Below are 18,780 nucleotides of genomic sequence, written 5' to 3'. Positions count from 1 at the left end.
TGCATCTAAAGGACTTGGGGCCTGGCTGGACATGTGGGTTGAGGGAGAGGGAGAAACCTAGAACTTGGGCAGCTGGGCGGATGGAGTTGTCCTTCCTGCGATGGGGAAGGCAGGAGGAGAAGCAGACCGGGGCTGGGGTAGGAGTGTCGATCACGATGTGCTGAGGCTGAGGAGCCTGAAGACAGGACATCTAGGTGACAGCACCCAGTTGGCATCAGATATGCCTATCTGGGTCCCAGAGTAAGGGCAGGTGGGTGAGGGGCACAGGTATGTAGCTGAGACTAAGAGGGAAGAGCCCTCCTTGGCGCTTCCCCATGGCCCCTGCAGGGAAAGGGTTAAATCGCGGAGGGAAGGCGCCTGTGGAAAGCGGGAAAGGCGGGACTGGCAGGGCTGGCCTCTGGGAGCTGCAGCTGGCATAGAAGCCCTTCCGCCTGCCTGGGGCCTGCTAGGCCTGGGCTGCCACCGCCCGCACCACCGCCTTTGCCTTCGCCTTCGCCTTCGCCTTTGCCTTCTCTGCTCCCCCTCCAGCTCCTTCCCTGCTCCCCTAGGCTGGGGGGCCCCCCTACCTAATGCATTCCAGGTGTAGACAGCCCCTCCCCCACCGCACGGGTGTGGGAGGGGCAGGGAAGGCTGGGGTCACTTTCACCGCATCTCTTAGGGAGCATCTCCCAGGCTTGCTGACTGCTTCTCTCTCTGGAGAATTCCCTCAGGGATCTGTGTTTGGGCCTCCCTGACTCTGGCAGGGGCTGGGAGCAGAGAGAGCCCCCGAGACCCAGGTCTGCCACTTTCTAAAGTGTCATGTGACCTTGGGCAAGTCACCTCATCCCTCTGAGCCTCGGTTTTCTCATCTGGAAAATGGGGTTGTCATTCCCACCTTCTAGGGATGTTGTAAGGATTCAATGCCACAGATCCATCCCCAGCCCTTGGCATGGCACATTGTCACCATGTTCAACAGATGGCCCTGCCCTGCCCTTTTTGTCCCTGCCCCTCTGCCTGGGCCTGTATCCCTTGCTGACTGCCATGCCCTGTGTGGACCTGTCTCTGTCTCCCTTCTGACTTGTCCCTTCCTTTTGTCCATCTCCCTCTATGTCCATCTCTGGGTCTCTGTGGTTTTCCTGTCCTCTCCCTCCTTGTGTTTGTCCCAGTGTCTTTCTCTTATCATCTGTCTTTTCCCCTCATAATCCCTCTGTGTCTCCAACTCTCAGATTTGGCCAGGCCTCTGGTGAATGAGAAGGGAGATGGGTGGGTGTTGGGGTCCCTGGGGTTGAGGCAAGGGTCAGAGGGACCATCCCCCTAGCGGCTTTGCCTCACGGGAAGGGGAATCTCAGCCAGCGTGGCAGCCCCAGCATCTGGTAATTACTGTTCCCAGTGCTCCCAGCTGCAGCTCCACTCCCTTCCCTTCCTGTCCTCTGAAGTCCCCAGCTCCTCCCGGGGCGGGGGGAGGGAGTTGGGCGGGGGTGGAGCTACCGCCCCCTATCCTCTGGCCTCTAGTCCAGAGAAGCAGGGAGGAGGTGGCCAGGCCCTCACAGTAATCAAGCAACTGGAAGAGGGATGGGCTGCTTGTGCTCTTATGTGGCTGCTTGGTTTGTGTGTGTGTGTGTGTGTGTGTGTGTGTGTGTGCACGCGCGCCTTCTTTGTCCCCGTGGATCTGTTTTGTGTGTGTGTCTTAATGTTCTTGTTTCTATATGGCCATCTGAGTGTTTGCATATAGATCCATGTGTGTCTCTGGGTCTGTATGTGTTACGTGCTCCTCTGTGCCTGGTTGTATGTCACCTTGGCACTAAGCATGTGGGAGTTTCTAGATGTTTCTGCGCGTGGGTCTCCTTAGATCTTGTGGATGTGTCTGTCTGTTTCTATACCTGTGTCTATTCCTGTGCCTGCGTCTGTCTCTGCATGCCCCCTATAGGTCTGTGGTGGTGGTGTGGTGTAGGGAAGGGGGTGTCTGCTTGCTTGTATCTTTTGGCCTTTCCTGATCCTTCTTCCTGCTGTGGAGCCTTCTTGCAAACCCATGACATTACATGCTTCAAATATATGCTTCACCCATATCTCCCCACCCAATATCCACACTTTTGCCCACTCTTCTTCCCTTGTCTGCGGAACCATTCTCAGTTCATCTATACCTAAAAAAAACACACCCCATCCTGGATGGCGCAACTAAAAACCACCTCCTTTAGGAAGTCTTCTCTCCTCCCCCCTCCAAATGTGATTTCTTTCCCAACTCAGCAGTCACTGAAGATGTGCTCTGTGACTCTTGGGATCTGGTCCCAGCTCAACCACTTTTAGCTGTCCTCAGGCAAATTATTTTGCCTCTCTGTACGTCAGTTTCCTCATCTGTAAAATGGGTAATAGCTCACCGGATCATTAGGAGGATGCCGTACGAGATAGCATCAACACAACACCTGGCCCAGAGTTGGTGTTCAGCAGTTGAATCCTCATATCTTATATCCTCTACTAAAAAGTGAACAGCTTGAGTTCCAGAGATTTCTGCATGTTCTTACAATCTCCTGCTCTCTCTTCTTTAGGCATCCTGCACAGGGCAGAAGGTAAACTGGGTCAGACAGAACAAAAGGCAGATTCCAATTCAGGGAACTTCTGACAAGTAATGCATGGGCCAGCTCCCTGAGCCTGCTCAGACACAGAGGAAACTGGGCCCTTCCGGGGAGTGGGAGATAGGACCTGAAAGGCTTCTAGTCAAGGGCAAGAGCATGTGAGATAGGGCAAGGCATAAACAGCAGGGGTAGAATGAGCCTTCAGGATCATCTAACTCAGATAGTGCAACATGATGGCCCACAAGTTGAATTTGACTCACAAGTTTCATTTGGCGTGCCCACAGTTTTTAAAATTAAGGGATTTCACATGAAAAACCTGGATTTCCTGGCCAGGCACAGTGGCTCATGCCTGTAATCCCAGCACTTTGGGAGGCCGAGGCGGGTGAATCACCTGAGGTCAGGAGTTCAAGACCAGCCTGGCCAACGTGGTGAAACCTCGTCTCTACTAAAAATACAAAAATTAGGCAGATGTAGTGGCGTGCACCTGTAATCCCAGCTACTCGGGAAGCTGAGACTGGAGAATCACTTGAACCCGGGAGACAGAGGTAGCACTGAGCTGAGATTGCGCCACTGCACTCCAGCCTGGGCGACAGAGTAAGACTCTGTCTAAAAAAAAAAGAAGAAGAAGAAAAATCTGGATTTCTGGATTCCCTTGAAATATTGGAAGACCTGACAATACAGGGCCGTATTACTGCAAGGTGACACCTGGGTGGAGGGGAGAAGCTGCTGCTTCTCCTTCAGGTTAGGCATGTGCTTTCCAGTTTAACCCAGTCCCCACCATTCCCTATGGCCTTAGACTGTCCCACTCTACAGAAAGTTCCTTACTTTATACTTTATATTCTGCACTTTCCAGAAACATCCTTCTCTTTACAGAAGGGGCCTCACTTTACAAAAAGGATTTCTCCTATTTAACAGTCTTCTGTTTTGTCATGATCCTTAAGAGTCCTTTGGTTACAAACAGGCCATCCATTTTACAAAAGGGCCTTTAGAGAACTCTCCTCACTTTACAGCATGTCCCTCCACTTTGAAGAAGGCTCCTCTTTTTGGAAAAACTTCTTCCCTTTACAGAAGGGCCTTCTGTTTATCAAAGAGACCTCCATTTCACAGAAAGTGTCTCCATTTTGAAGGATGGAACGCTCTTCAGGAAACTCGAAAGAGTTAGGAAGCTCCTGACTTGCCAGAATGGCCCCCACTTCTTGAAAGTGTCTTCACGCTATAGAAAGTGCCTCCATTTTTCTGCAGAGTCCTTATGTTGAGAAGAATAGTCGACTTCAGGGAAGGAACCCCTGAGCTACCCACAGGGTTCCTGTAAACAGCTCCTTCTGCACATTTCACACTTGACCCAGCTTTGTGTTTGAACTTTCAGAGACAACATCTGCCAGGTCAGGCAGCCTGGGTGCAGTCTGGCCTTGAAGGCGGAGTGGGGCAGCTGGCCTGCAGCTCACATTCAAGGGGCAGGTGGGAAGAGGTGGGGCAGTTATGGCTTTTTTTTTTTTTTTTTTTTTGTCAAGCAGAGGGAAGCCCCTTCTCCTGACAGAATTGGCTTCCCAAAAGGCACTTTCCTTTCTGCTGTTCTTCACTCCCTCTGTTCCCTTTCCCCACCCCACCCCCAGGAATTCCAGCTGTCCCGGGAGCCTACCTCTCAGCCGGGAAAGGAAAAGATTTGAGGGCTGTAGGGAGAAGTTTGCTTGGGCTGTCAGGAGGCCTGCGTGCTAGGGGCCGGCTTCTGCTCACCCTAGGATCTCCCCGATTGCTCACAACAAGCAGAACACACGTTTTCTCCCCATTTTAGCATCTCTGCAGAGCTATCCTTCATAGCTGTGGGCCCCAAATGGGGAAATTGGGGCCCAGAGCTTTGAAGCCACTTGCCCCAGGACACCAGGGAGTTAATGGCCAAGGGCCAGCCTGGGGCCCTAATAGCTGTCTTGAGATTAAGCCAAGGCTACAGCTGGGAGAAGCCAGAGGGGCTGCTACTAGCTGGGGAGGGGGAAAACTTGGCAGCTGAAATTCCCAGGAAGGGGTGAGGGAGATGCAGGGTCCAGTTCCAGTGGGAATGGGCAAAAGGAGCCCTTGTCCTCAGACTCAGCTAGATGCTGGACTTTCTCTGCCAGTAAACCCAGAAGCCTGTGCTCAGGGCACCTGCCACGCAGGGGCATGCAGCAACCAGAAACAATTTTTGCAAGGATTTTCCTATTTCAATAATAATAAGTTGTCATGGGAAAATTCAAACCTCAGCTACACTTCTTGACACTTATTTTACAGTTTTTTTTTTTTTTTTGGTTTGTATTTTGAATTGAATTTGAATGGGGAGGACAGGGCACCATTGTCTTCACTGCCCTACCACCTCGCATAGGAATCCTGCCCTGATCTGTCCTGGTGAGTGGGGCTGGGTTCTGTGTCTCTCACTGGCTGAGTTTGCTTGTGTTTCTCAGTGTATACACAGTTTTGCGTTGGGTTGTAGCCAACAGCCCATGGGCTTTTGTATCTATGTGTGTAGTTTTGTGGCTTTGTGGATGTGTGATTCTGTTGGTTTTCAAGTTTAACCCATATCACTCTGTGTGTGTGTGGTGGGGTGGGGGTGGGTCACTGTGCTCTTTCCCTTCATTGTCCCATAGGCTCCCCCAAACCAAGGAACTGCTATTATTGTCCTTTTTTCCAGATAAAGAAACTGAGGCTCAGGTAGATGGGGAGACTTGCCCAGGGCCACACAGCTAGTAAAAGGTAGTGTTGGGATCTAAACTGAGGTCTGTGCAAGTCCTAAGCCAGCTGTTCCTAATACAGGTGCTGCAGCAGTTCAATCCATGCAGTCCGATCAGTGATCATGATGACACCACCCTTGTTGGGAATAGTCAAGTATCATGGTTTTTTAAATTAGTGACTTAAAAAAAAAAAAAAAAGACCAGATTCAAGGCCATCCCTGAAATAATGGCACTGTTGTGAGCATTCAGATGCCCATTGCAGAAAAAATTGGGTAGAGTCCCTAGCCTGCTTGAGGCTTAAGTGGACAAGAGTCTGGGGGAACTCTGGCTACCAGGTGCTATCTTGAAGGCCTGGCTCTGCCACATTCATTTGGAAGCTTTCCCTGACTAGGGTTGCCAGAATTAGCCTTCAAAAAGTATTTAATACAATTAGATTTGAATTTCAGATATACAATAAGTCATTTTTTTTTTTTAGACGGGGTGTCACTCTGTCGCCCAGGCTGGAGTGCAGTGGCACGATCTCGGCTCACTGCAGCCTCCGCCTCCCGGGTTCAAGCCATTCTCCTGCCTCAGCCTCCTGAGTAGCTGGGATTACAGGTGCCTGCCACCATGCCCAGCTAATTTTTGTATTTTTAATAGAGATGGGGTTTCACCATGTTGGCCAGGCTGGTCTCAAACTCCTGACCTCGTGATCTACCCACCTCGGCCTCCTAAAGTGCTGGGATTACAGGCATGAGCCACTGCGCCCGGCCCAACAAGTCATTTTTTAAGTATAGCTTAAGAAATTTTTAGCATAAGCATTCATGAGACATATTATGCTAAAACATTCCTTGTTTATCTAAAATTCAAATTTAACTGAGTGGCCGGGCGTGGTGGCTTACGCCTGTAATCACAGCACCTTGGGAGGCTGAGGTAGGTGGATCACCTGAGGTCGGGGGATCGAGTCCAGCCTGGCCAACATGGTGAAACCCCATCTCTACAAAAATACAAAAATTAGCTGGGCTTGGTGGCAGGCACCTGTAATCTCAGCTATTCGGGAAGCTGAGGCAGGAGAATTGCTTGAACCCAGGAGTCGGAGGTTGCAGTGAGCCGAGATCGCACCATTGCACTCCAGCCTAGGTAACAAGAGCAAAACTCCGTCTCAAAAAAAAAAAAAAAATTTAACTAAGTCAGTGTCCTGTATTTTGTCTGGCCACCCTATCCATTCCCCTCCCCTGAGCTTCCCCAGTCCCCACAGGCTCACCCTCGTTGCCTTTCCTGAGTTAGAATCTTTTGTCTTTGAGATTGGGAGCTCCCTGAGGGTAAGGGTCAAGATTGCCCTTCTGGCCTGCTGAATGCCTGGGGGGGCAAGGGTTTGAGAGTGGGGCAGGAAGGGTGCACACCCCACCCCCATCCCCACAGCAGAGCTGGCACAGTGCACTGGCACTCCTGGGGTGCCTAGGTGACAAGAGATGTCCGAGTGGCAGTGGTGGTTGTGTGTGTGCAGTTGTGCCGAGCACGGTGCACACAGACATGAGTAGCTCTGTAGTTCTCTCTCTGGGTCTTTGAGGGATATGCACAGTTGGTGTGTGGCTGGGTACATTTCCACACAGTGTTATCAGATTTGGTGGTGGCGGGGTGTGGTGGTACATACCTGTAGTCCCAGCTACTTGGGAGGCTGAGACAGGAGGATTGCTTGAGCCCAGGAATTCGAGACCAGCCTGGGCAACATAGTAAGGCCTCACTTCAAAAATAAAAAATAAGAAAGATTTGGTGGTGTGACCAAATGTGTGTGACGGGGGCTCTTTGGTGATCTCTGCTCTACTGGGCATTGGGGAATTGTAAATCCATTGATGGAAGGGGCAGTGCTGGTGGAGGATCTTGTCAGGTGTGGAGGTGTGGGTGTGGGTGTGATAATGTTGTGGATTATCAACCACAAGAAAAATGGGCTGGAATTGGGCACACTGGCTCATGCCTGTAATCTCAGCACTTTTGGAGGCAGAGGCAGGAGGATCTCTTGAAGCCAGGAGTTTGAGACCAGCCTGGGCAACAAAGAAGGACCCCATCTCTACAAAAAAAATAAAAAATAGCCAGGCATGGTGGTGAGTACCTGTAGTCCCAGCTACTTGGGAGGCTGAGATGGGAGGATCACTTGAGCCCAGGAATTTGAGGTTACAGTGACCTGATCACACTACTGTACTTAACCCTAAGCAACAGAGCGATACCCTGTCTTAAAAAAAAAAAAAAAGGGCCGGAGAAAATGAATCCAGGACCTTGCTGGGTAGGGACGGGATGGGGCAGTGGGAAGGGCTGTGGTTTCTAGGAAGGAGGAGGGGGGCCTACCCTGGGAGCTCCCCAAAGGCAGGGATGGGATTTTCTCATCCCCAAGCACAGGGTCTACTAGGTTCAAAAATATTCTGGAGACCAAACTCAGCCAAGGAAAGCCATAGAGTTCAGCATGGTCATGAGGGGCCACTGAGAGCTAGCTGAGAAGTTTCTTTTTTTGGTGTTTTTTTTTTTTTTTTTTGAGACAGAGTTTCGCTCTTGTTGCCCAGGCTGGAGTGCAATGGTGCGATCTCAGCTTACCGCAACCTCCGTCTCCTGGGTTCAAGCGATTCTCCTGCCTCAGCCTCCCAGTAGCTGGTATTAGAAGCATGCGCCACCACGCCCAGCTAATTTTGTACTTTTAGTAGAGATCAGGTTTCTCCACGTTGGTCAGGCTGGTCTCAAACTCCCAACCTCAGGTGATCCACCCACCTCAGCCTCCCAAAGTATTGGAATAAAGGCATGAGCCACCACACCCGGCCTAGCTGAGAAGTTTCTGTCTTCCCATGGACAGTGGGGAGTTATAGAAGGTTCTTGTGCAGGTAAGTGGCATGATCTGAGCTGGACTGTAAGAAAGTTCATTCAGCCACCTGGAGGGAGCAAGACTTGGAGGAGCCAAGGAGGCCACTGAGGGAAAATAGGAGACAGGGAAATGTAGGCAGAGAGACAAGGGAGAGGGAGTTCTGAAACGAGAGGGAGGGATCTTGAACCTTCCCCCGCTCAGTGAAACCTAGCCTGGTTCTTGGCCAGGCCTAGGCTCCTAAACTGGACCCCTGTTCAACTCCCTGTGGACAGGGTTGAGGGGTGTCCCTCTCACTAGCTACACTGCAGTTTGTGACTTTCTGAAGCCGTTGGGTCCACCCTGCCCCTCCTGGTTCCCCTCTTTTCCAGCTTCCCCTTGGAGAGCAGGGTTAATAAGAAAGAAATCCAGTCCATGACCAGTCTGCCCGAAAGTGTGCCATTCATTGATTTGCTCTGCGACCTTGGGCAAGGCCTCTCTCTCTGACTCCATCTCCTCACCAGAAACTGGGCTGACAATCTCTGTTCCTCTCACCTGGGACTCCAGGGAATCTTTGCATTTCGTTCAGCCTCCTCTTCCTGCAGGGCTGCCTGCAAGGAGGCAGAGAGAATGGAAAGGCAGGCCTGTCTGTGGGCTCTCAGGTGAGATGGGTGAGGAGGGAGCAGTGGGTGGGCTAGGGCAGGGCCTTGGAAAGTGGCATGTATGGTCACTCCATCCCGAGGACCAGCACTGGAGCAGAAGGAGAGCAGCCTTATCCAGGGACCCTGCTGCTTTGCTACAGATAGGGTAGGGAAGGCTTGCCCAGAGAGGCCTGCCTGCTTTGAGGTGTGGAGGCAGGTGGGCTCGCCCAGGCCCAAGGAGGCAGACAAGGGGCACCAGGGACCCTGGCACCTATGTGTGTATATCTGAGAAGGGGTCTCTGCATGGCAGGGTGCCTGGCTTTACTCACTGCATCTCTGGCCCTGTCAGCTCCTCTCTGTCTCTCTCCCTTGCTCTGGCCATGTGTCTCTCCAACCACGTCTCCGCCTGTGCCACCCTCCAGGTGATTCATCTTCTTCACCCCCACGCCCAGGGGGAGGGCAGGGCAAGACCAGGCCAGGATGTGCTGAGCAGGGCAGGGTAAGCGGCACAGCTGAGTGGAGAGGAGCGCCTCCTCCATCCTGGCCAGGCCCTGCCAGCTTAGGTGGGGAAGGAAGTGAGGAACGACACCCAAAGCAAGGTACAGAGTTGGGGAGGGGCGCTCGGCCTGGGGCCTGGGGCACCCTGTTCCCTCGGTGCTGGGAAAGGACCCTGATCTGAGTCCCCTGGGGTGGACGTGGCTGGGATGTAGCCAGGGGTGAGGTCAGGGGCCTAGGGAAGCTGCCGGAACCCTGTGGGTTGGGCTATTTCTTCCCTCCAGGACTGGGAGACCTAAAATTCCCTGTGACTCTTTCTGCCTGTGTGACCCTGGAAGGGAGGGTGCAGAGGTCTTTGTGTGTGTATGTTTTCACAGCAGAGTTTGCATGTGACATAGTGACTGTTTAGGAGGAAGCAAGTGTCCCACAAGTGTGTGTATTCCTGGGCCTATGGCTAAGACCCAGGGACACCGTGGATGTGTTTGTTAGATGAGTATGACATAGTAAATGACAGTTGTCCCTTGGTCTCCATGGGGAATTGGTTCCAGGACAGCCTGAAGATACCAAAGTCACCAACACTCGAGTCCCTTATATAAAATGGCATGTTATTTGCATATAAACTATGTGTATCTTCCTGTATACTTTTTTTTTCTTTTTTTGAGATGGAGTCTCTGTCACCCAGGCTGGAGTGCAGTGGTGTGATCTTGGCTCACTGCAACCACCACCTCCCTCGTTCTAGCGATTCTCCTGCCTCAGCCTCCCGAGTAGCTGGGATTACAGGCATCCAGCACCACACCCAGCTAATTTTTGTATTTTTGTAGAGACAGAGTTTTGCCATGTTGGTCAGGCTGGTCTCGAACTACTGACCTCAAGTGAACCGCCCACCTCGGCCTCCCAAAGTGCTGGGATCACAGGCGTCAGCCACCGCACCTGTCCCTTCCTGTATACTTTAAATCATCGCCAGATTACTTATAATACCTAATACAATGTAAATGCTACGTAAATAGTTGTTATACTGTATTGGCTTTTATTTATATAATTTTTATTGTTGTATTGTTTTTTGTTTTTTTTTTCCAAACATTTCAATCAATTAGCTTCCATGCAGAGGCCAAGGATGCAAAACCCATGAATATGGAGGGCCACCTGTATGCCACATGTCTGTGATTGTGAGTTCGTGTTTCTGAGTGTGTGGTATCATGTGACTTTATGCTGTTTTGCCACTGTATGTGATTGTGTCTGACGTGGTATAATTGACTCTGTGTGCCTATAGTCTTTGTGTGTAACCATGTTTGCAGGTGTGACATTATGGTGTGTATGACACTCCATGGCCCTGCAGTTGTGAGACACAGTGTAAATGACAATGTATATCTTTTGTGACTCAGTGAAACCATGTTTGAAGAATGTCTAACTGGGTATATGATTGTATGTGGTTGGGCGGTTGTATGAAGCTGTGTGTGAGATGATAGAATTGCCATTGTGTGACTGTGTGTCTTTGTGACTGCATGACCATGTTTGCAGGTGTGTGTGATACTGCAAGGCTGTGTGATCGTATGTGAGGTTGTGACCGCAGGTCTTTGTGACTGTGTGTAACTAGGCTTTCAGGAGGGCGATCACCTGCAGTTGGGCGAAATGGTGTAAATAACACCAAGTGTTTCTATGACTGAGTGGGCCCATTTGTGACTAGTCATTTATGAGACTGTGTGTGATATAGGCTAATAGACCCTTTGTGGCTGTGAGTGGGAGGCCATGTGGCTGTGGCACAGCGTAACTTAACACCATGTGATGGTGGTACCTCCGGGAGCTCTTGACTACTGCTCACTCTCTTGTCCTCACACCTGTTTGCCTCCATCTCTCCCTATGCAAGGGGTTTTTGTGGCTCCCTTCTGCTACAGGATGGATGTCAGCCTAGCATCCAAGGCCTTTCCCACTCCTCTGTGGCCCCACCTGACTTCTCTATCATTTGAGGCACTCCCACAGCCCCCTGCCCAGCCAGGACCACATGAGCTCCACATTCCTTTCTTTGGGGCATGCCATCCCTGGGGTGGAGGGTCCCTCACTGCCTCCCAGACCAAATCCTCTCTCCTAAGCATGACCATCATCTCCTCTAGAGCCAAAGATAGAGGTGGCTTTAGGGGACATACAGTGAGGGAAGAGGGACAGTATAAAAAGGCCTCCCCTTTTTCTGAACTGGCTGCTTGATGTAAAGTTATTCCTGTGACCTGAACTCTGGATGCTGCACGTGTGTGTGTGGCAGGGGTGGAAGATGCATGTGGGTCTGTGTAGATGTGGAAGTTGAGGAAGGTAGTACAGATTGCTGAGAAGTTAGGATTTTTTTTTTTCATTTTTCTTCTTCTTCTTCTTTTTTTTTTTTTTTTTTCTTGAGACAGCGTCTCACTCTTTTGCCCAGGCTGGAGTGCAGTGGGGTGATCTCAGCTCCCTGCAACCTCCACCTCCCAGGCTCAAGTGATCCTCCCACCTCAGCCTCCCAAGTAGCTGGGAATACAGGTACACACCACAATGCCCAGCTAACTTTTATATTTTTTGTAGACACAGGGTCTCACCTTGTTGCCCAAACTCATCTCGAATTCCTGAGCTCAAGCAATTCTCCCTTCTCAGCTTCCCAAATTGCTGGGATTACAGGCATGAGCCACCGTGCCCAGCCATAAGTTGGGATTTCAAGAAGCAAAACTTGCTCATGAAACACAATTTCATCATTTTTAAGCACACTTAGCTGCACAAAATTGTAAACAAGAAAGTCTAGATATTCTCAGAGCCTTAACAAAAACGTTGAAGAATGGGTTATACTCAGTATACCTATGTGGCTGTAGAAACAAGGGCACAGCCACCCCCAGCCTGGTTAAACTCCCTAGTAATACTGCCTGCTGACATACATGGAATCAATGCACTAGCCACAAAGAATTCTTATCTATTGATGAAAACAGCCAGCCCCAGCCCTGGGTCTGGCTCTCCATCTGAGGGCTAGGATAGGGGCTTCCCAGAAAAACACTGCGGCCAGGAAAGGGGCTCAAAGAAACCCAATACCCCAGATAGCTGCTAAGACATGCCAGTCTTAACTTTAACCCCAGTCCCCTTTGGGTTAAAGTCAGTTACTTCACACCCATTTTCTCCCTTCCTGCAGGGCTGCACCAGGGAAACCGGATCCTGGTTAAAAGTTTGTCCCTTGACCCTGGCCAAAGCCTAGAGCCTCATCCAGAAGGTCCCCAGCGGCTTCGCTCAGACCCAGGCCCCCCAACTGAAACCCCTAGCCAGCGTCCTTCACCACTGAAGCGGGCACCGGGCCCGAAGCCACAGGGTAAGTGGTCCCGGAAAAGAGCAGAGAAGTGGCCCAGGGGAGGGGACAGAGGAGGGGAGAAGTTAGCCAGTGGCAGAGAAGAGGGTTTGTTAGAAGGATAGGGACACACCGTGCTCCCGGTGCAGTGCTACCTACCTAGTGCACAGAGGGCTGTGGCCTGAGGCTAATGCGTGCATACTGTGATCTCACCTCAGCCCCTTTTGTGTCTACCTCAGGCAAAGGTGCAGATTGGGGTTTGTGGAGGGGGTTGTGGCCTGGCCATGACAGACAGCCACCTGCAAATCCAGCATTTTTTTTTTTTTTTTTTTTTTTTTGAGACAGAATCTCACTCTGTCACCAGGCTGGAGTGCAGTGGCATGATCTTGGCTCACTGCAACCTCCGCCTCCTGAGTTCAAGCAATTATCCTGCCTCAGCCTCCCAAGTAGCTGGGACTACAGGCACGTGCCACCACGCCCAGCTAATTTTTGTATTTTTAGTAGAGATGGGGTTTCACCATGTTAGCCAGGCTCAAATCCAGCTCACCGATGTCTCCCTTCTCTCATCCCCATTCGTCTCTCCAGTGCCCCCAAAGCCCAGCTACCTGCAGATGCCCCGGATGCCCCCACCACTGGAGCCCATCCCCCCTCCACCATCACGCCCACTGCCTGCCGACCCCCGAGTGGCCAAGGGCCTGGCCCCCAGGGCAGAGGCCAGCCCCAGTTCTGCAGCAGTATCCTCGCTGATTGAAAAGTTTGAAAGGTGAGTCTGGTCCCTAGGGCACCCTCTAGGGGAAGGGGGGAGCCTGGGACAGGAAGGGATAGTCAGGAGAGGCCTCTCAGTCAAGCTCATACCCTGCCTCCATGTGTGTCCACCACCCACCTCAGAGAGCCTGTGATTGTCGCCTCGGATAGGCCAGCCCCTGGCCCCAGCCCAGGTCCCCCAGAGCCAGCCATGTTGCCACAGCCACCCTCACAGCCACCAGTGCCCCAGCTCCCCGAGGGCGAGGCCTCCCGCTGCCTGTTTCTGCTGGCTCCTGGGCCCCGGGACGGCGAGAAGGTGCCCAACCGGGACAGCGGCATTGATAGCATCAGCTCGCCATCCAACAGCGAGGAGACCTGCTTCGTCAGTGATGATGGGCCCCCCAGCCACAGCCTCTGCCCTGGGCCCCCTGCCCTGGCTAGTGTGCCTGTTGCCTTGGCCGACCCCCACCGGCCTGGCTCCCAAGAGGTTGACAGTGACCTGGAGGAGGAGGACGACGAGGAGGAGGAGGAAGAGAAGGACAGAGAAATCCCAGTGCCCCTGATGGAGAGACAGGAGTCTGTGGAGGTACTGACCTGTGTTCACCGAGAGGCAGGTCCATGTGGAGAACCTGGGAGCCTTTTATGCTTGATTCTTCCCCTAGCTCAGTATTTCTCAAAATAGGACCTTGTTTCCAAGCTCTGTGACACTAGGCAAGTCTTTTCCCTCTCCGCTTCCCTACCATAAGCCTCAGTTTCCTTATTTGTAAAACGGAAAGTCTCTTACATCCATAGAGACTTCTCAACAGCTGGAGGAGGGGCGCAAGAGCTAGAGCCCTGCAGGGGCCCGAGGCTGTGCAGATGAAGTCCCTTGGCAGCAGGGACCCCTTTCTGTGCCCAGGCAGCCTAACATTTCTTCAGAAGGCACCCTCGCACTTGAGTTAGATCTCGGCCAGAATACTTGCTCTGCTAGGACCAAGCTCAAGTGTAGGGGCCAAAGCCAGGGACTGCCGGCATGGCAGGTAGTCAACACATATATCTAACGAATAGGAAACTGGGCCAACAGGCAATGAGTTTTATACGTTCTTATACTTTTGTGCTTTTCTCACACCTCAGGTACTCAGCAAGCCCTTGCTGATAGTGCACTGAGTGGGTGAATAAATGATTAATTAACATTTATACACCACTTAATCTATAGTTTGATGTGTTTTATTTATATTAAATTATCTAATTGTCTCCATTACCAATGGACTTCGGTCCTATTATTATTTTGTTTTGGTTTTGTTTTTGTTTCTCACCAGCCTCTACATTAAATAGATTCTATTATTATCTGTATTTATGGATGAGGCGTCCTAAATACAGAGCTGTTAAAGAACTTACACAAGCTAGTGAATGGCAGAGCTTAGGATTTGAACCCAGGAAGTCTGACTTACCATCCCACATGCTTAACCACTACACTCTGCTGAGTGAACAGAGAGAGTGGGTGAATGAGTTGTTGAGTGAGGGAGTGTACGTCATCAGAATGGAGGGGTAGGCTTTATGGTAGACTGGGGAGTCAGGGATGAAGCTGAAGGACTTACAGATCTAGAGATGGGGGTCAAGGTTATCTTAGGGTGGTATTAGGCTTAGAGTGGCATGGGAACTGTTTTAAGAATTCTGGGGGCTTGGGTGAGGGTTACGATAGAGGATGATGGATCAGGGGTTACTGTTTCTCCTTTCCAGTTGACTGTGCAGCAAAAGGTGTTTCACATTGCCAATGAGCTCCTGCAAACTGAGAAGGCCTACGTTTCCAGGCTCCATCTCCTGGATCAGGTGAGTGACCCCTTGGGGGTACCAGGGCCCCAGGACCTTGTAGGTGCATTTCAAGGAGGAAGTGATAGGGCCTGAGTTCAATCCCACCATTGTGGCCAGAATTTAGAGGCGGTAAGACTCCTCTCTGACCTTGAAGTCAACTTGTCCCTGAAGCCAACTCTGATTATGCCCCAAGCTTGATCAGTGAGGGCTGATACCAACCCTCACTCCTAACGCTGGGCAGGTACACCAGCCCTGACTGCGACTCTGACGCTAGTACTGACTGGGACCCAGATCCTGAATTTATCCCTAGCTGTGAACTTCATTCTAACCCTGGCCCTATTCCAGATCCCAAATCCACTAGAATCCCTGAGAGTAGAGATTTTTATCTTTGTTCACTGCTCTATCTTACCCTCTATGACAGTGCCTCGCACACAGCAGACACTCAAAAATATTCATTAAATGAACAGATCTAATTCCAACTTTCTCTCTGACCCTGAATCTAATTCTAAGCCTGACCTTGATCCTGACTTTGTTTCAAAATTGTTCCAAAGCCTAACTCTTGGCAGCAGGGACCCCTTCCTGTGCCCAAGCAGCCTAACGTTTCTTCAGAAGGCACCCTCGCACTTGAGTTAGATCTCAGCCAGAATACTTGGTCTGCCAAGACCAAGCTCAAGTGTGGGGGCCAAAGCCAGGGACTGCTGGAATAACCTGAAATCCATCTCCCCAATATATAACCCTAACCCCATTCCCTGTCTCCTCAGTCTCAACACCAATGCTGATCCCAAAGCTCCACAAGCCTCCCCACAAATACTGCCCTCACCCTTCACCAGCCAAGCCCCAGGCCCAGCTGGGCTGAGTGAGTGCTTCTGCCCTGCCCCACAGGTGTTCTGTGCCCGGCTGCTGGAAGAAGCTCGGAACCGCAGTTCCTTCCCGGCTGACGTTGTCCACGGCATCTTCTCTAACATCTGCTCCATCTATTGCTTCCACCAGCAGTTCCTGCTGCCTGAGCTAGAGAAGCGCATGGAGGAATGGTGAGGGGCCCTAGACCTAGACTGCCTACTCCCCTATCCACCTGCCTGCCGAGCCCAGACCCAGAGGTGTACACAAGACTTCATTTCTGCTTGCTCTTCCTCTTAGTGACTTTTGAAAAAGGAATCAGAGCCGGGCACGGTGGCTCACGCCTGTAATCCCAGCACTTTGGGAAGCTGAGGCAGGTGAATTACCTGAGGTCAGGAGTTCGAGAACAGCCTGGCCAACATGGCGAAACCTTGTCTCTACTAAAAACATTAGAAATTACCCTGGCATGATGGCGCGCGCCTGTAGTCCCAGCTACTTGGGAGGCTGAGGCACAAGAATCGCTTGAACCCGGGAGGCGGAGGTGTGGTGACCCGAAATTGCACCATTGCACTCCAGCCCAGGTGATAGAGCTAGACTCTGTCTTAAAAAAAAAAAAAAAAAGAAAAAGAAAAAAGAATCAGGCCCAAGCTCTGCCTTCCAGGATCTCCCAGTCTGATGTGGAAAACAGACCAGAACTCAGAAAATTACAACAGAATAGCACAGCCTACAGGAGTATGAGGTTAGGAGCCAAACTGGCTGAGTTCAAATTCCAGCTGTGCCACTTGCTAGCTTTGAGCAAGTTTCTTAAGTTGCTATGCCTCAGTTTCCTCATCTATAAAATGGGGGGAAATAATAACGACCTACCTTGTAGGGTTGTTTTAAGGATTAAATAACTTAATACATAAAAGAGCTTAGAACAGTACCAGGTATAGGCCCGGCATGGTGGCTTACGCCTGTAATCCCAACACTCTGGGAGGCCGAGGCAGGCGGATCACCAGGTCAGGAGATCGAGACCATCCTGGCTAACACAGTGAAACCCTGTCTCTACTAAAAATACAAAAAATTAGCCGAGTGTGGTGGCGGGTGCCTGTAGTCCCAGCTACTCGGGAGGCTGAAGCAGGAGAATGGCGTGAACCTGGGAGGTGGAGCTTGCAGTGAGCCGATATCGTGCCACTGCACTCCAGCCTGGGCAACAGAGCAAGACTCTGTCTCAAAAAAAAAAAAAACAGTACCAGGTGTATTCAATAAGTGCTCAATGGATGTGAGCTTTTGTTATTTTTACGGTGCTATGATAGAGCAGAGAATGGGAGGCTGTGGGAATCCAGACAAATGGACCAAGCCTAGCTTGGAGATTACAGAAGGATTCAGGGAGAAGGTGATGCCTAAGCTGAGTCCTGAGGTAGAAGGGCAAGGTTTACAGGCAGCCTCTCAGGCCTTCTTCCAATCCAGCCTTTAGAGTCCACACCATTTGCCAGAATGGTCTTTCTAAACAACAGTCAGACCATGTCTCTCCCTGCTTAAAATCATGTCCACATTCCCCATACCTACAGATTCTCCACACCTACAGAGTCAAGTGTGTCCCCCTCACCAGACTGTGACCACAGACAGCCAGCATGAAGCCTGGTTCCTATATCTGCCCACGAGTCTGTGAACCCTGAGGGCTGGGACCAGGTCTGGTTTGCTTTGCTCCTACACCAGACTGACCAATGAGGAGTACAACCAGGCCTGGTCTCTTTGTCTCACCTACCAGATGGTGACCCTCTCAGGGCTCAAATGGGTGTGAATCATTTCTGGGTCCCCAGCATCACCTAGCACACAATTGATAATCAGTGTATAAAGTGGTCCTGGCAGTAAGGTCTCAGGGTGGGTACTTCAACCAGTACTCGGGCAGGGCAGAATTGAGGCAGGTGGCATCCCAGGCTGTGGTCTGAAGTCAAGCCGAGCCTCTTGGCCTCATTGGCCTGTAATGTAAGCAGCATTTCTGAAGGAGCAGACTAGCTGAGAAGTAGGTTTCTAGGACTGAGATGAAAGGTATCTGCCTGGGGCTGGAAACCTGTGGGGGAAGTTTCTGAGGGGCAAAGAGCAGCAGGACCACATCAGCCCCTAATTCCACCCCAGGGACCGCTACCCACGCATTGGAGACATCCTGCAGAAACTGGCCCCCTTCCTCAAGATGTATGGTGAGTATGTGAAGAACTTTGACCGGGCCGTGGAGCTGGTCAACACCTGGACAGAGCGCTCCACCCAGTTTAAAGTCATCATCCATGAGGTGCAGGTAAGCGGTCAAGCTGGAGGGAGCAGACTCGGGGAGGAGAGGTCTGCAGGGACGTGGTGGGGGATCTGCAGCCAGATCTGAGCCCCTCTGCTTCTGCCTGTCACAGAAGGAGGAAGCCTGTGGCAACCTGACATTGCAGCACCACATGCTGGAGCCTGTGCAGCGCATCCCCCGCTATGAGCTTCTTCTCAAGGACTATCTGTTAAAGCTGCCCCATGGCTCCCCGGACAGCAAGGATGCCCAAAGTGAGTGTGTGCACCCAGGCCCCTTCCTACTCCTCCACACTAATAGCTCTAGGCCAGACCTCTGAGGCAGGATCCCAAGACTTAATTCACAGGGTCGGCCTTCCATTGCCACATGATTGAGATCCCAGAGGAGGATCTCCAAACTGAAAGGCCTACATTGAGGTTCTGAAGTGAGACTCCAGGATGAGATCCTCCTTCTGAATGTTCTTTTTGGGTATTCAGGCAGGGACCTCCAAGTTGAGACCCCTGCCTGAATACCTGTAGAGAACATTCAGAAGGAAATCCCCAACCTGAACTTCCCAACTGGAACCCCAGAGTTTGAGTGGCATGCCCATTATGATCCCCTAAAGGAACTCGTCCATTTCCTAGATCGAGACCTTGGCCAAGGCTGACCCCTAGACTCACCCCCAAA

The 18,780-nt window shown here is 51.3% G+C and overlaps 1 protein-coding gene across 1 annotated transcript in view; it reads left to right on the top strand.

The window, feature by feature from the left end:
* The window catches only part of FGD1 (FYVE, RhoGEF and PH domain containing 1), a 51,092-nt gene that overhangs the window by 12,324 nt on the left and 19,988 nt on the right, over positions 1–18,780 (top strand). The window contains exons 2-8 of the mRNA XM_055269124.2: positions 12,327–12,500; positions 13,062–13,239; positions 13,365–13,806; positions 14,940–15,029; positions 15,894–16,042; positions 17,967–18,123; positions 18,230–18,368. Of these exons, the coding sequence (XP_055125099.1) occupies positions 12,327–12,500; positions 13,062–13,239; positions 13,365–13,806; positions 14,940–15,029; positions 15,894–16,042; positions 17,967–18,123; positions 18,230–18,368 (1,329 nt within the window). The remainder of the gene's footprint in view (positions 1–12,326; positions 12,501–13,061; positions 13,240–13,364; positions 13,807–14,939; positions 15,030–15,893; positions 16,043–17,966; positions 18,124–18,229; positions 18,369–18,780) is intronic.

This window comes from Symphalangus syndactylus, chromosome X (assembly GCF_028878055.3).
Source record: "Symphalangus syndactylus isolate Jambi chromosome X, NHGRI_mSymSyn1-v2.1_pri, whole genome shotgun sequence".
Classification (NCBI taxonomy): domain Eukaryota; kingdom Metazoa; phylum Chordata; class Mammalia; order Primates; family Hylobatidae; genus Symphalangus; species Symphalangus syndactylus.
The sequence above is the reverse complement of the archived record's forward strand: the minus strand, read 5'-3'. Positions and strand labels throughout refer to the sequence as shown.